The sequence below is a fragment of the Dysidea avara genome, chromosome 8 (genome assembly GCF_963678975.1).
Source record: "Dysidea avara chromosome 8, odDysAvar1.4, whole genome shotgun sequence".
In the NCBI taxonomy this organism is placed as follows: Eukaryota; Metazoa; Porifera; class Demospongiae; order Dictyoceratida; family Dysideidae; genus Dysidea; species Dysidea avara.
In genome coordinates, this window is record NC_089279.1 from 16,756,419 (window position 1) to 16,773,280 (window position 16,862).

The window sequence follows — 16,862 nt, forward strand, 5'->3', positions numbered from 1 at the left end:
TGAATTCTGACCAATCCCAGGGACATACCCAAGGGGTTTCAGGAAAACACTGAATTTCAGGTTTCCAGAATCTAGAATCTGTCATGAAACAGGATACATTTTGAACCTTTATCTTAGCTAAATAATGTATTCTCACACAATGTAGCATTGCATTGTTCTTAACAATAATTTTTTTGGTGAAAAGGATTGATATACTCTAATAAAGCATCCGGGAAAGATAAACTACTGTAACAATAATGGTTACTTAGTAGGTAGTGTAAACCCCTACTGACAATACATAACAAGACTGGGATAACGACTTTTGTTACAACTAGCATCAATGAAGTGCTCTGGATTAAAATTGGTGACTGTTCTATTACAATATTAATTTTATTAAAATTTTGGCCATGGGCTGTACTATCAACCAGTATGAAGACACCGACTGCTCCTCAGTCTTTTTCAAGATGACAGTGTATCATGACACAAAGTGGGATTTTCAAAAGTACCCACATGTAGCTAATTACATACAGAAAGCTAAAAATCCTCAGTGAAAAACATTTAATTTCTTTTGACATTATCATGGATTCAGTAGGCTACATTAAAGGTAGTAAACTATAAACATAGTAAACTATAAACATAGTAAACTATAAACATAGTAAACTATAAACATACATATAGCAACAATAGTATTGCATTCATAGTGGGTAAATATATTTATAAGTGAGCAGTATTTCTTTCAATGTCCATCAAATCATCTAAAATCTAAATACAAAAGATCAACAAATTACTACATTTCTCCACTAGAAACTCACTTGGTTTTGTGCTGTTCCAATCTGCTTGGCAAAGTCAAATCTCTCCTTGTTACTTAACAACGGGTATCTCCACAACAACTCACCATCCAATAAGTTACGCTGTGGATAGGCAATTGTTTGACGAGGAGCATGAAACATTCTAGAAAATAAGAGCAAAGTTCAAACTTTGCTACAAACAAATAGTTCCCCATCATAGTACCTGAATCCTTTGGGGTTCAGTCCAGCAGCATGAGGTAGACCAGTGACCAACTTAGCTTGAAGCATGCTAAACCTTCTGTAGGTCTTCTCAGGTAAAGGTATTACATAACCCAACCCTCCATCCAATGTGGCTATAAAATATCATGTGTTTTCTAACTATAGTAGCACACATTGTTGGTACCAAAGTAAGTTGCGTGTCTTCGTTCTGTGACAGCTACTTGAATTTCTCTTGACAGCATCGGAGATATGGATGGTTTACACTTGATACGGAACAAGCAGTTGACCCGTGCACCAGTGTTAATGTCACATCGTTGTACCAGATGTTTTCCTCCTTGACTCTCAGGTACTAAACCACACATGAAGAAAACTAATGTGATCATATGGTCTTAGTCTTACATATTACATGCATGCATAGTAATAGAATTCTGAAATCACGCAGTTGTCTACCTTCTGGCTGATACTGGTAAATTACAATATTTCCTTCATCATCTGTGACTAGATATCGAAATATAAACCAAATAATATTACAATAAATTTCTACCAACTTATAAAGCCCAGCTGTTGTCCATCCACCACATATTCTGTACTGTACACATTTCTAACAAATGGGTCCTAAACAAATACACGTATGAATGTGTAACGTCAGCTAGCAAACAGTGACAAGTTGTACCTTGCTGATCACAGAAAGAGTCTTCAAGTCCTCCTAAATATCAACAACATGAAGTTATACATACTGTTATGTGTTGAGGCTGACCCTGTACTGCATCAACATAGCACCTTGGTGAAGGTCAGCTACTAATATGAAGTTCCTGATACAAGCCACCGAGTGAATGTAGAGCTTTGTATCAATGAATGCTACTCCAACTATGTCCTTGTTGTCTCTAAAGGTCCACAAGAAGATCTGTGTGGGAATAGTACACAAACATAATTATACATACTCACATACATGCGAGTCTATACACACTCCACACACTCTACACACACACGCGCACCTTTTGTCCTATACAAGTCAACAACAAACCATCAATGTTATCCAGAGCAGTAACCGGTCCCTTCTGGTCTTTTGAACACAGTAACTATTGGGAGTACAATTATTATAATAAAATACTTCTGCACCAAATGAATTAAGTTGACAAAATATTTTACAAGAAAATACCACACTACAAGCGACTAGATTGATCATCAACAACTTTATTACAGTAGTATTTTTGTCAATAATACCTGTAGTGATGTAACACTAACACCCATGCGCACACGTGACTGTGCATACAGACTTTCATGTAACACGTAGTTAGTAGTGTTGTGTTGTGTTGAGTTGTATATTTGCTGTATAACTATCCTGTGATTCACATGATATTAAGAATATCACATTGGCGACGAGGTAAAAATGGCAACACGTGGAGGAATTGGTGAATTCTCAGGAGAAGCGGCAGACTGGGAGAGCTACATAGAGAGACTTGAGAATTATTTCGTAGCACACGAAATCACTGATGCCGCCAAGCAGAGGGCAATGCTCCTTAGTCAATGTGGCTCTGCCACCTACAAACTGGTTCGAAGTCTCGTGGCGCCACAGAAGCCAAATGAAGTGGAATACGCTGCTCTAGTCAAGCGGATCAACGAACACTTTGGTCCCAAGCCCTCCGTCATTGTTCAGAGGTTCAAGTTCAATACCTGCGTGAGGCAAGCTGGTGAGTCTGTATCGACGTTTGTGGCACACTTGCGCGCTCTTTCAGAACATTGTGAATTTGGCGACACATTAGAGGACATGCTTAGAGATCGTCTCGTCTGTGGTATAGCCGATAGCCGAATGCAGCGTGCCATGCTAGCAGAGCTGAAACTGAAGTTTGCCAGGGCTTTTGAACTCGCTCAAACCATGGAGTCTGCAGACCGGGACACACGCAAGTTACAGTCCAACACTTCAGTGCACTTGTTGACAGACAAATCAACAACAACTAAGCCTTGTTACCGTTGTGGCGAACCCATCATCTTGTCGTTTTGTGGATGCTATCTGTCATGCTTGCAAGAAGACAGGCCATATCTCTAAGGTGTGCCGAAGTAAATGGAAAATCACAGCAGCTGGAGGCAACACAACTAAGACAGGAGGTACAAAAAGTAACACTTCAACCTCAGCCAGTCAATCTTCTAAGTCATCCACACAGTCTGAACCTAAGGCAGGTCTTACTCTCACTGCCACACCAGAAGAAGATGTTTATACAATGTTTAGTATTCATGGACCAGGACATGCACCATTCTATGTAACTTTAGCAGTTGATGGTCATGAGCTTCAAATGGAGTTGGATACCAGTGCTGCAGTGTCAGTGTTGAGTGAGGCAACCTACAAAGCAGTTTGGAATGTTGAGAATCTACCACCTCTGCAAACCTCCCAGGTACACTTACATATGTACACAGGTGACACAATTCCTGTTTTGGGCATGATGTATGTGTCTGTACAACATAATCAGCAAGCTAGACAATTTTGTTGATAGTAAAAGGGGATGGTCCTACATTGTTGGGCAGGGACTGGCTTACACAGTTGAGATTATACTGCATTTACACTTAGCCTGGTTCAGCTTGGTTCTAATGTGATTAAAAGTAAACCATGCCCAAAACCAAGCTGGCCCTTGTTTACACTATGAAGCGCAAACAGTGCTGACCACAGAAACCCTTCATGTGTTATATCCGTTTTTAGTAATTTACTGGTTGTTAAATGGCTGACCAAACGCAACTGTTATCACTACTACTCTTTAGCGACTTGGATTCACACAATTTTACACCAATTCAAACTGTGGCCAACTTTAAAACCCAAAGGGAGACAAGACTAAGAAGAAATAGATTGAAACGCTTGAAATCTAGACGGAAAGCAGTTATATTAATAAGTTGTAGCACCTTTCTTTTATTAAGAGTATTTACACTGCGTACACCAAGGCAACTGTGGACTCTGCCGGGCATTGAGCGAATGAAGCGACTAGCAAGAAGTTACCTGTGGTGGCCCGGCCTGGACACAGAGATTGAATCCAAAGTGAAGTCATGTGTAGCTTGTCAGAGTAACAGAAAGATGCCAGCCACAGCCCCCTTACATCCATGGGAATGGCCACACAGGCCATGGTCAAGGGTTCACATTGATTACGCCGGTCCTTTCCTTGGCCGAATGTTTTTACTCATTGTTGACAGTCATTCCAAGTGGCTAGAAGTTCATGTCACGTCATCCTCAACCGCTGCTGTTACTATTGATAAATTACAAACAACCTTTGCAACATTAGGACTACCAGAAGTCCTTGTCTCAGATAATGGATCAGCTTTCTGTAGTGATGAATTCCAAGTGTTTTTGAAGGCCAATGGCATTAAACATGTCCTCACTCCTCCCTACCACTCTGCTTCAAACGGGTTGGCGGAGCGATACGTACAGACATTCAAAGATGGTCTCAAAAAGATCACAGGAAGTTCCATTGAATCTAGAGTGGCAAGATATTTGTCCCGCTACCGTGTGACTCCACAGTCAACTACTGGCACTTCCCCTGCAGAGTTGATTTTTGGTAGGAAACTACGTACAACACTGGACTTACCGAAACTAAATGTTGCAGCGAAAGTCCATCAGAAGCAGACCCAGCAAAAAGCGGCACATGATCAACATGCCTAACACCGTAGCTTTGATGAAGGTTCCTCAGTTTTTGTGTATAATTTTCATGGTACTCCACATTGGCTTCCGGCTGTTGTCATTAAGCAGATAGGATCAGTTACTTTTCTAGTAGAACTGGAAGACAAACGTCAAGTTCGTAGGCATCAAGACCATATCCGCTATAGAGCCAGTACAGACAATACTGTTATCATGGACAATCAATCTTCTGATGACATTGATGACTTTCTTTCTTCCAATTTTGCCATATGTGAATGATCCTGTGGAGGCTCAGCCCACTGTACCCTTGCGTCGATCACATCGTATCCGATGCCCCCCTCATCATTTCACTTAAGGGGGAGGACTGTAGTGATGTAACACTAACACCCATGCGCACACGTGACTGTGCATACAGACTTTCATGTAACACGTAGTTAGTAGTGTTGTGTTGTGTTGTATATTTGCTGTATAACTATCCTGTGATTCACATGATATTAAGAATATCACAATACCATACCTGTTTCACTACCCATACAAAAGTCTCAATAGTAGCAGTAAAATTTATCCTGTATTTCACTGGTAGCAGTGAAAAAGTTGTAATTGCAATTTCATTGGCTAGAATTTGTTAACAATGTAGCGCCAATTAGTGTTGACGCGTGTTTAGTACACAAAAGGCTAACTGGTATTAACTGGGAATAGCATGGGTATAGCAGTGAAGTTTGGGATAAATACCACTCTTGTTGCATTGAAAATGGAAATTTTGAATGCAACACTTGTGGTATTAATCCCAAATTTCACTGCTACCCATGCTATTACTAGTACGAATACTACAGCATAATTATAATGTTGTACCTTCATTTTATGTTTTGTCAATGGTTTGCCTGGCTCAGGTACTACTTCTATCACATCATAAATGACAATCTGGTATAAGAGAGAGTACATAAATTGCACAAATTTCTGACAAATTTAATACTTTTCCTCTACTGGACACTTCCTCCCCATGTACTGTCAAAGTACCAATAACAATAAATGGCTTCCTTCCTGCAATGGTTTCTTGACTACGTAAATTCATCACTTTCATTGTAACCACATGTTCAAAATCATCAAACTCGTGCCTGCCAAATGTAGAGTATATAAGCAACCATATTTATGTGACAATTCTTATCCTGACCTCTGAAAGCCTCTATTTTGACACTGACAGTCTCACTGTTAACCCATAAATTTTTAGGGAATGTGTGTTTACACAATGCAGGCATACATGGTGACATTAGGTGAGATAGCTTAACTCCTTTAGCTTAAAACTATGCATTGATCAAAAGTTTATTCACTGGGCTACATAGGGAACTCCAAAAGAACATCAAACTCCTCATGACGGGTTGAAACTTTGATTGTGGGTTTGCTTATGTGAATCTAACATGGTTTGAAAATAAATGGAGAATCAAACAGGACTTATTGGATAGGAACAGCTGCCATCGAGTTATACAATTTTATAATGGTATGTAAGGGTTTGTGTGTTTCTTTACTGAAAACTTGTTTACACAGCTAGATTCGACCTTATGCTTTAGCTCGAGGATAAATCCCCAGGTATCATGTTAATTCTCATTACATCATCAGTAGAATGAAGTAAATAGCATAACACATAGGAAGTACACTTCAAAAGCACTGCCATTTGTATTTGCCTATATATTGGCTAATGCACCTTTAAGGGTTAAATGTAGAAAAACCCAAACCACACTGACCCCTTCAATCTGGGCTAGTGTCTAATGAGCATACAGTCTAGAATCTGTGTAAACTATTCCTACCTTGCATTTGGGACTGGCTCCCATACAGTCGGAGAGTAGAGCTGAAGAGAGTATTTCTCACAAGTAGGATGAACAAATCTGTCATCTGCAAGACATGACAGTGATGGTTACAAGACATGACAGTGATGGTTACATTTTACAAGTACAAAACACTTTAAAATCCTGACCTTTCTCAACTGAGTCAAGTGAAATGGTCTCATCCCCATTCATTTTAGGGATTACCTGACATATTTGGTCTTCACTGGTGATAACAGCATGGATCTTGAAAAGAATGAATAATTGTAAACCACAGTAAACGGATAATACAATTGACAATATCTGCAATGATGTTTCTTGACATTACAATTACATTTCACAAAATTACTGCCCCAGTATGGAAACTTTGTATGGGAGGTATTGGTGAGGTAGTGTTTGCTATGACAATGCTTATAAAATCAAACAAGGTTGAAGGTGAGGCACATAGTGTAATACAAATGAAAAAAAATCTGTTTTTACCTGATGTGTCCGTTTTGCATATTTAAAATACATTTACCACCTCTTACCTTTATCATGTCCTATATAAAAAAAGCTACAAATATTCATTTCAATTTCTGTATGAAACCAGCTACTATTTCTTCATCCCTATCACTATACTACTATCATCACAAAGTCTCTTATTTACCCACACTAAGATGGTCAGTTTTCCAGTTTTGATGACAGATTTTGTCATTGCAGATCTTGTCAATACCACCACTCACCTTGGCATCAGGGTGATAGGAAACAAAGTGAGCAGTAGACTTGGTAGGTACTTTCCTGACTGGCCAGTGAGAATCATATGACAAGTATGTTGGTAATACTGCAATACGCAATTCTCCCTAAATGTAGAATTATGTTAGTACGTCAACAAAGACTTGTATAACAAAGCATACTTCATTGTTGAAGTACAGGAATCCCTTTTTGCAATTGACATTATGGAATGAAGAGAAGGTGACTACTGGTCCATCAACAGACATCGGATGACACCTCAGTGCTCCTCTCTCAGTCATGAACAACCAGTGAGGATAGGGACCACATACAAATACCTGAAGAGTATTATAGTTACACAAACACACAATTATGTGTATATGTATAATAATGCATACAAAAACACACATTCATCCATACATAAAGGACCAATGAACCATGTATAGTTATACAAAGTTGGTTAAATCACATACATCACACTTACCCCACAGTAACCGGCCACATCTCTGAACACTCTCAGTTGTGGCACATGAGGTGATGGCTTGCCACCTTCAGCATCATCCATCAGTTCTACACAATAGAACGATTAGTAACTTAATACATACACATAGAGCATTTACACACCAGATGATTTGGCTATCTTGGAGTCCTTCTTGTCTCTCAGTAATATCCTGTGATTGTGCTATAGAGAAATACACACAAAAAAAGAAATTTGAAAGATAATCATCTCATAAATGCTGACAAAATCTAAACTACGCGATAGCAGTATTAATTACATGTGTGTGCATTTGATTGGTAAACATTGCTGTATTTGATTTCAACTAACTTTACTAAATCTCAGTTGTAAGTGCCCTTGTACAGAAGACAACGGATACTGGTAGGCCTTGTAGATCACCAGGTCATTATCGATGAAGGCTAACAGGTGAGGGTAGGAATACTGAGGGCCCATCCCAGTCAATAGTAACTCCTTCACTCGATGTTCACTGCTTGTTACTTGATGGGAAGAACTGTGGAAAGGCAAACATATTAAGATTTAAATAGTGAACTATATAGGTGTACAATAACTACACATACATGTAGACATATATAAGAGTACTCTACCACTACATACACTATGTACATAAACATATGCGACAGCACATATATATACACAAACACACTACACACCACACACGCACGCACGCACGTACGCACGCACGCACGCACGCACACACACACACCTATGAGTATAGATGGGTCCACTGTCTACCAACACACGTGGAGCAGCAGAGAAATTCCTCACAGAGTATACCAAGTTAAACTCAGGAAGGCTGTAAATCTATACAAATAAACATCACATTCAACCATAGGAAATTTTTGTTTCTTTACCGCATATAATGACTATGTTACTAACCTCCATAGAACCATCTTCTCTAGCTAATGCACACCAGTAAGTTGCAGTAGACCTGCCCGAGTGTTTGACTGGAGTAGATGGAATATGAGAGAAAACTGACCTGTGTAATAGAACACAATACTAACAAAATAGCACATAACAGACTAGTGTTAGTATAAAGAATGTACATATTTCTATTATTAAAATGTTGTCTACATATACAAGCATCTAACAAAAAAAAAGTCTCTCAGAGCAGCTTGAAAATGTACACTCTTCATACACATGTAGGCAAAGGGTTTTGTTGCACTGTACACTGATATGACACATGTAAAAGGTGTGAATATCCAACTCACGGTCTTGTCTCTTCTTTTTTAACCTGTATCCCACTAGCATCACCATACAATAACTCATCTTCTTCATCAATAAGTGACTTGCTCCTGTAAAAGAATGAACAACCAATGATCTAAACAATTTGGGTGTCGGTACATAAATCCTTAAGTACACAAAAACAATACCTTATGAATATAATTTAAACTTGATTTCATGTAGGTATTGTTGACCAGTGAAATTAAAATAAGATAGAGTAATCTGTCTGACCATATGTCCTTATTGTACAGACACGTGACCAATACACAGATCTGATTACCATGGAAATTTCTTATAGCAATCCCAGTGGCCATTTCATTTTACATTTTTACCATATTGTGCTTTCAAATAGCTACTGCATGTGCCGTTAGTGTGATTATCTCCACTCTTGAATGGTAGGCATGGCTACTAAATTAATTGCAACCTTCAAGCCATAAAATTTTCATAATATGAGCTAGCAGTATACATGTACGTAGATGCCAAATATTGATATTGACACACTGCCCTTGAACAAAGTATCCTTGAAATGATGTAGTAGTCACTGGATTTTATCAAGGAAATATTACGTGAAATTACCCTGTAGATTTTTTTAAATTTTATGCGGTAATTCATTAATGAAAATTCAACTATGCTGCTGACTAAAGAAATTACACACATAATTCAAATAAAAACCTTCAACGAAAAACCACTGGTGTTTACACACTTGTACATGTAACTTGATATACAAGGATCACAGGTTGATGGGTATACCCACATAATTACTACTAGCCAAACAACGATTGCTCTACACAACAACTGATCTTGATGTGGCCTTGTATACAAGGTACACAGGTACTACATATAATCACATGCTAAATGATCTTCTTTGGTACAAAACTATGTGTTTCTGACACCTCTTAGAATTAGCATACTACCTCACAGAGTGTGGGATGAAATATCACATGTTATATGAGAAGATTGGCAGACATGACGACTCTTAATGAAAAATGATATCATGCTGAGTAATGCCATGTGGTCTATTAATGTTTCTCCTTTGTGTTCAATATCCACAGTAACAGTACAGGGAACAAAATGTATCAATTACATGTGTAATTTGGTTCTGGAATGCCTACATCATGGGACAACTTGATTCTTGATTTCTAAAGCAAATTCATGCAACCATCAACAATAGATCTCTAAAAGAGGTGGATTCATTTCGTTGTTAGCACAAATCTTTTACAGAAAATTCTGACAATGCATATTTATAAGATAGTTAATGGTGATCTTGATTTATATGTTACACACGGTTTACACAAGCAAGTAAATTAAATTTAATAAGGTACAAAACACACGACAATGATAAAGATTAAAAAGAAAGTGATGCAGTTACTGAGAAGATGAACTGATTGGAGTAACATTGGTAATGACACGTCTGACTTGCTTTGTAAAAGAATGCTGAACTTTCTTCGAAGTTACAAAGAGTAGAAACAAAATTGACTGCTCCAAAGTTGTTCCCACAGAGCTAGCCACAAAGGCATACTCAGCAGAACCACTCAACGCAAAACACACCAAAAATGACAGCCTGTTTATTCCAGCAGTGGAGACTAATATAAAGGATACTCGAATATCACTTGACTTGAATTCACAACAACGTTTATTGACCATAAAATAAAATGCCATTCCGATACCATAAGTTACAAACTCCACCACAGTTAGGAGAGCAAGTTGTGCAATAAAGATAAACACACCAGAACCATCAACAAAACTGATAGCACAATATCTTCCCATAGTTTTGAAGCCATCTCTAGGGACTGCCATATCATATGGCACAATCACAAGGCTATAGATGGTAGTTAGTGAACAGATGAATATACAATACTTTAACATCAAAACTTTGTCAAACTTAGGACCACCTGACCTTGCCCTATAACTATTATACATCAGGCACATGAAGTGGAACAAGATGATAAATTTAGTGGAATGACGTAGAAATACCATAGTGCTTCTAGCATAAATAAACACGGCACAAACTGTACCCTCATCCACTGTGTGAGTAAACTGATATCTGTTGTGAACAAACGTTATCACATACAACACATCCAGGAAGAAGCAGAACATGGTGATTAATACACCAAACACAGTCCGCAGGTCTTTGAAGTACAGGTGTAAAGCAATAGTACAACTGGCAAACAGAAAGTTAATACAATAGATGGAGGTTTGTACAGCATATAAAACAATGTCTGGTTTGTAGTCATCATCTTCACAGTATGATCCATTTGTAGGACACAAAAACAAAGTTGTACCATCAGTTGATAACAACCAATCTCCAGTATCATTAACAATATCTAACAATGTACCATCAACTTTCTTTATAATGGAAGAATCATTGAAAATACAATACTCTGACTGATTCAATGTCTCTATCTGTTCTTCATTCATCACTTCAATACTTTGCATTGCACAAGAACTATCAAATAATAGCAGAACTATGACTACTGACAGAAGAAATGGATTCATTTTTAATCTCTTCTGCTATATTTCACTGACTACTAAATATACTTCAGGTGTGGTAGCTTTTATAACTGCTTACTTTATGAGTCACATGCTCTAAACATATTCACAATCATACTACTGGTAACACTATAGGTATCTACTGCTAAAACAAACATGACTACACTACTCTTTAATCCTACACTTCCCCACAGTAAATTTAAACCCATTGCATCCTCTATTAAACAGTACAGTACAGGGGAGTGATTTGTATAAGTGTTTTGAAACAAAACAACAGTGATGTCTTGGAGAGCCACCATGTTGAAAAGCAATGTACTGTAGAAGATAAACAGCAACCAGAGTTACATAGTGAAACACTTGTCGTTTAGCAGTACTCCCTAAGAAGTTATAACTCAATAACTATAACTGGATTAACACCAGATATGCAGAAGCACTCAGCCAATAAGATGTGAGTATCTTTTCTTCCAATATATGATTAGCAGTGACTGTCTACTAAACCAGGTAGGGTTACCAATTAATCTGAAGGATAAACATCTGTGGTACAAATCTTCCCACAGTAACTCATAGGAGTGTACTTAATGTCATCAAACATCTCATGATGTTGAGATATTTGAGCTAACTCAACTGTGAAACTTTGACAACAAATTATTGAAGAACATCGTTAATCCGTAGTTCCAGTATATTTTGAAATTTAGCATAAATCCAACTAGTTAGCATTTTACTCAAATTTGATTTTTGACTTCTTTGGAAAAGTCAATGGGCTATTAAAGTGTCAGTCTTATAAGGTAAATACTCTTGCAGTTATAGTGTAGGAAACAGCTAAACAATTGATGCATACAGCAACCATAAACCACAGGCACTTATTTAATCAATCATAAGTCACAAGCCTAACAGTCCATGGCAAAGTCATTGTAGTCCATGTCTACCACATGCTTACAAGCAAAGCTATTCAAGCTTAGCAATGGCAAAGATAAAGTTACATTTTATTAGAGCGTAAAAACAAATAACTCACATTGCTTGATGGCACAGTAATGAAATAAAGATAGGCTTTCTTACTCATCTCTTTCCCATATTTATATTCTGCTAGTTTGTGTACTTTTTACTACTAAAATAAAAAAAAATATTAATTGAAAAATGAAGTGGGGTTTCAGCAACAAAAAAAAAGTATAAGAGATCATGGTAGCTATGAGGGAATATCCCTACTTGGCAATGTAAAAATGTGGAAAATCCCTAATTCGCCACTTTTTCATTGCCAAAGTAGGGGGATTTTCCCACAATGCTACAATGGCAAGTAGGGATATTCCCTTATAGTTACCATCATCTCTTGTATCACTACTTTTTATTGTTGGAATCCTACTTTATGTTTTAAATTTTTACTACATTGTTAACTTTTTGGCTAGAGCGTAGCTACAAAACACATGTGTTGCGGTGACTGCTGTATTAGAGAATCTCAATCTCGCTATTCAGCTATGCGGTAGATTAAGTTGGGGCCATGGTGCAATGCCTTATTTTCTATGGAGCTAGATTGTTGAGGGGCATGCCTCAGCACTGATTGTTAGAAGTGTTATGACATGTTCTGATTGTTTTAGGGGGAATGTCACAATTGCTCTACAAGCCCAGGTTAGCTGCTACCACTACATTCCATTTAAGTGCCTCAAATAGTGTTGTGCTATAGTGTGTAGAGCATGACAATACAATGCAGCCAGGAAAGCTTTAGTTGCTCTTTACAGAACTTAATGTAAGTTTCCCTTGCAATACACAGATATATGTAATAGTTGTAACACTGACATGAGAAATGTATGCCCAACTGCTCGGGGACCGCAGGCCCGAGGGCGGAGGGAATGCATTTAAGCAAAGCTCAAATGCCCTGTGTTACAACTAATAGGTAACACTTCCCATCCGTATCAGGCTGATAGCCTGTAAAGGATGATCAATCACCTAAGCCAAATAGCAGCCACTGGATATATATTATATATACATACCTGAAATTTTCAATTAAGGATCAGTAGCTAGTACATTCTGGTTATGTTCGGTTACGATGAACGGACAAATCCTAGAGATATCACGGAGAGCTTCAGTTACGTGAGTTCAATGTTTTAATCAGTGCTATTGAATCATTTATGAAATAATTACGGAGTTCATTAAAGGTCTAGATAGATAAGCTTACTTGCAGAGTGGTAACTCCGTGCAGAGTGGTAACTTTTTGATGGGTGTTGTCCACATTCAAAACAAAGTGAATATTTAGCTGGTCACCAGTTAAGGTGCAAATATTTATTTAGCCAGTTATTTGTTGTATAAACATTAGGAATTCGACCCTATAGTTAAGAAACACGGTTGTAGGATTGGGAACAACGCCCCTAGGATTAAGAACAGCACCCTTAGGATTAGGAACAGCGCTCCTAGGATTAGGAAAAGTGCTCCTAGAACTAGGAACAGCACTTCTAGGATTAGGAACAGTGCTTTTAGGTTAGGAACAGCATTCTAGGATTAGGAAAAGCACTCCTAGGATTAGGAACAGCACTTCTAAGACTAGGAACAGTGCTCTTAGGATTAGGAAGACGCATTATTAGGATTAGGGCATGGTCTTTAGCCAATAGGTTAGGGTTAGACTATATAGTACTTTATATTTGTAACATTTAAATAGTACAAAAACAATAGTAGTAGCCGGCAAGCAGTGGTAGGGTGTGGGTACCACAAACCTGGATGTCCGGGCTCGAACCTCGGTTGTGTCAATCTTTTTTTCTTTGTTTCTAATACAAGCACCGCAGTGGTAGGGCGTGGGTACCACAAACCTGGACGTCCGGGTTCGAACCTCGGTTGTGTCAATCTTTTTTTCTTTGTTTCTTATACCTTTTCCATCACTTTGTTAGAATTGTAACTATTTGATGCATAACAATAATCGATAGATTCTGACAGGAGCTCATTGAGTCCGTAGGACGAGGGAGCATGTAACTCCGTAAACGGCGAAATACAAACATGGCGTCGCAATTTATTAATAGTAATTTAAACAGTAACCGTATAAGGATAAAAACATACCGCGCATGCTCGCTAAACCCATTACTACTGGCACAATACTGTAGTCTTCTGGTTCCAGCAGTGAGCGATGAAACTCGATTTCTTCAGTATTTACTGCAGATATTCTGTGCTGCTGCCGTGGACTGATAGCCGGCCCACTTACATTACGCGATAAGCAAGAATGTTTCCTAGCAGTCTCCAAAACATCTTGTCACTATTTCACTCCGTTAGTTAAGCCCTTTCCTCGACGTTTCCTCCCTTGCCATCTCTTTCTTTCACGAATTAATCCAGGCGCTGCATATTTGTGGCATGATTATTACGTAATTCTTTACCCTATGATACAACTTTTACTGTAGAAGGAATATACTATGTTAAGAAATGTCCGCCATGTTTGAATTTTGCTGTTTACGTTGTGAGTATGCAGAGTTACATACTCCCTCGTCCTACGGACTCGATGAACTCCTGATTCAGACAAAAGCCACATAAAGAGGTGATAATCACCAAACAATGAGGTGATGTGCCAATGTAGCTAAAATATATATAAAGCTTGTAACAGCCAAAAAAATTATTTTAGCATTTATCATTGTTATCTGTACAGCTGGTTGTCAGTGACAATGTGGTTACTTGTATACATTACAACAGGGATCCTCTTTAAGGAACTGGTGATGGCTACTGAACAGTGCACAAAGCATCAGTTTGAGTCTTCCTTTTACCCTGGAGAATCTTGTGAGGACATCTACAACAAAAACCCGGTGAGTCATCAATGGCCTGAATATTACTGGATCACTGATGGTCTAATAAGAGTGTATTGTGGAATGACTTATACTGGATCATCTTGTGAAGACGTCTACAACAACAATCTTGAAACTGGTGACAAGTCAGGATACTATTGTATTAATGACAATCAGTGGACATACTGTGATATGGCAACAATATCCTGTTTGGCTGGTGACGCTGGTCTAGGAGGATGGATACAAATTGTTACCCTCAACATCGCTGCTGGAGATAAATGCCCCACTGGGTGGGGTACAATAACTATATCTGGTGTTGATGTTTGTATAGTATGTTCACGTTGAGCTGAATCCTGAAAAACAGCTAAAAATTAAATGTGGGTTTTTTCTCAACAGAGTAAACATTTCAGCCAACCAGATGATTATCGGTAACAGCAAAGGTGTCAACAACAGACATGTATGATTTGGCTCCATTACAAGTTCAGGAAAGGCCTGTAATGGACACTGTATTTGTATGGCTTCCCCATAGAAAATGCATTGTGAAAATTTTGATTGGCTGTAAATATTATGTCAAACATTTGAACAAAAAGATTTTGAAATATTTTTAGCGGGTCAAGCAGTACTACAAATGAGCCAAATTTCAAGATCGTGAGTAATTGCATCCATGAGTTATTAAATGTTTTTGAGGATTCAGCTCAACGTGAACATACTATAGTCTAGTTGATGACATGGATACTACTGTGACTCCACCTACTTCTTCACAAATGGTACCAGTTACCACAGAGTGTGTGGTAGAGCAAGAGGATACCAGAAGGGAATTCCACGTGGCTTTTATGGATATCATCATGCTGGTCAAACAACAATTGATGACAACTATGCAGACAGTCTGTCTATCATTTATGGAATGCCACGTCGCCATATATGGTCTTATGTTGCTGGATTGCATGACAATCTTACAGATACACAAAGAAATTGTCCATGTGCTGTTGATGGAGGACCAGCCCCTCCTCCCTTTGTAGGAAACAACTATTACTGTGAGTCAGGAGCTACTGACACACGAGACCAGCTTACTTATTATTTAAATGACCCACTGTGGGACGGATCTGGCTGCATTACTAGCAACTGTTGCAATAATACAACTCAACCATGGTTCTACCATGAGCTAAATGAGACTCCTACAAGTGATATAGAAGCTATACTGTGCTCAGGGTTTCGACTGAACAACAGAGGTGTAGTGATTGACCAACTAGAATTGTACATTCAGTAATCACAACTGGTAGAACAAACCATCTGTCAACTTGCTGCTGCTACTAACACTGTTGCTTAGAAATGTACTTGCATACTTTCAACAAACATACAATACTGTTTCAGTTTTGACTAGTGATTCATTTTGAATAGGTCAGATGTGATATAGTTACATCAAAAATCTTATTAGGGCAGGAAGTAACACTAAGTTTCCTGTGTAAATAGGAATCTCTTTAAGGCAGAATGTAATACCCTAAAAACAGTAAGTTCTGCCTTTAATGACAAAAGCATGAAACTTGGTACAATATTACATTATGGGCTACTTTAAATTTAGGTTATAGGGCCATCTCAGATTGGATGTTTGGCAACCATTATAACCATTTTTGTGCTGAAAATTACTCCTTTTGGTCTTTATTCACTTAAAATTGCTAAACACTTGTATAAAATAAGTGGTCTCAAGTTAAGCAACAGCTTAATTTTTTGTTTCAAGTCAATAGCATGTTTCATCATAAAGTT

At 38.1% G+C, this 16,862-nt stretch overlaps 1 protein-coding gene across 2 annotated transcripts in view; it reads right to left on the reverse strand.

The window, feature by feature from the left end:
• Positions 1 to 536: 536 nt before the first annotated feature.
• The window catches only part of LOC136263139 (cleavage and polyadenylation specificity factor subunit 1-like), a 44,009-nt gene continuing 27,683 nt past the window's right edge, over positions 537 to 16,862 (reverse strand). The window contains exons 9-30 of one of the 2 annotated variants that reach the window (XR_010704466.1): positions 8,853 to 8,936; positions 8,521 to 8,620; positions 8,348 to 8,445; positions 7,954 to 8,134; positions 7,752 to 7,809; positions 7,612 to 7,697; positions 7,313 to 7,465; positions 7,142 to 7,258; positions 6,572 to 6,665; positions 6,405 to 6,489; positions 5,576 to 5,717; positions 5,455 to 5,523; positions 1,982 to 2,065; positions 1,744 to 1,890; positions 1,660 to 1,692; positions 1,535 to 1,601; positions 1,437 to 1,484; positions 1,171 to 1,335; positions 991 to 1,120; positions 792 to 930; positions 633 to 741; positions 537 to 584 (exon numbers count right to left, since the gene is read on the reverse strand). Coding sequence is in view for 1 of the 2 variants with exons in the window: in XM_066057635.1 (XP_065913707.1) it covers positions 694 to 741; positions 792 to 930; positions 991 to 1,120; positions 1,171 to 1,335; positions 1,437 to 1,484; positions 1,535 to 1,601; positions 1,660 to 1,692; positions 1,744 to 1,890; positions 1,982 to 2,065; positions 5,455 to 5,523; positions 5,576 to 5,717; positions 6,405 to 6,489; positions 6,572 to 6,665; positions 7,142 to 7,258; positions 7,313 to 7,465; positions 7,612 to 7,697; positions 7,752 to 7,809; positions 7,954 to 8,134; positions 8,348 to 8,445; positions 8,521 to 8,620; positions 8,853 to 8,936 (2,128 nt within the window). In the remaining variant the exon portion in view is untranslated. Of the gene's footprint in view, positions 742 to 791; positions 931 to 990; positions 1,121 to 1,170; positions 1,336 to 1,436; positions 1,485 to 1,534; positions 1,602 to 1,659; positions 1,693 to 1,743; positions 1,891 to 1,981; positions 2,066 to 5,454; positions 5,524 to 5,575; positions 5,718 to 6,404; positions 6,490 to 6,571; positions 6,666 to 7,141; positions 7,259 to 7,312; positions 7,466 to 7,611; positions 7,698 to 7,751; positions 7,810 to 7,953; positions 8,135 to 8,347; positions 8,446 to 8,520; positions 8,621 to 8,852; positions 8,937 to 16,862 lie in introns of both variants that reach the window. The other variant, XM_066057635.1, reaches the window with a different exon arrangement.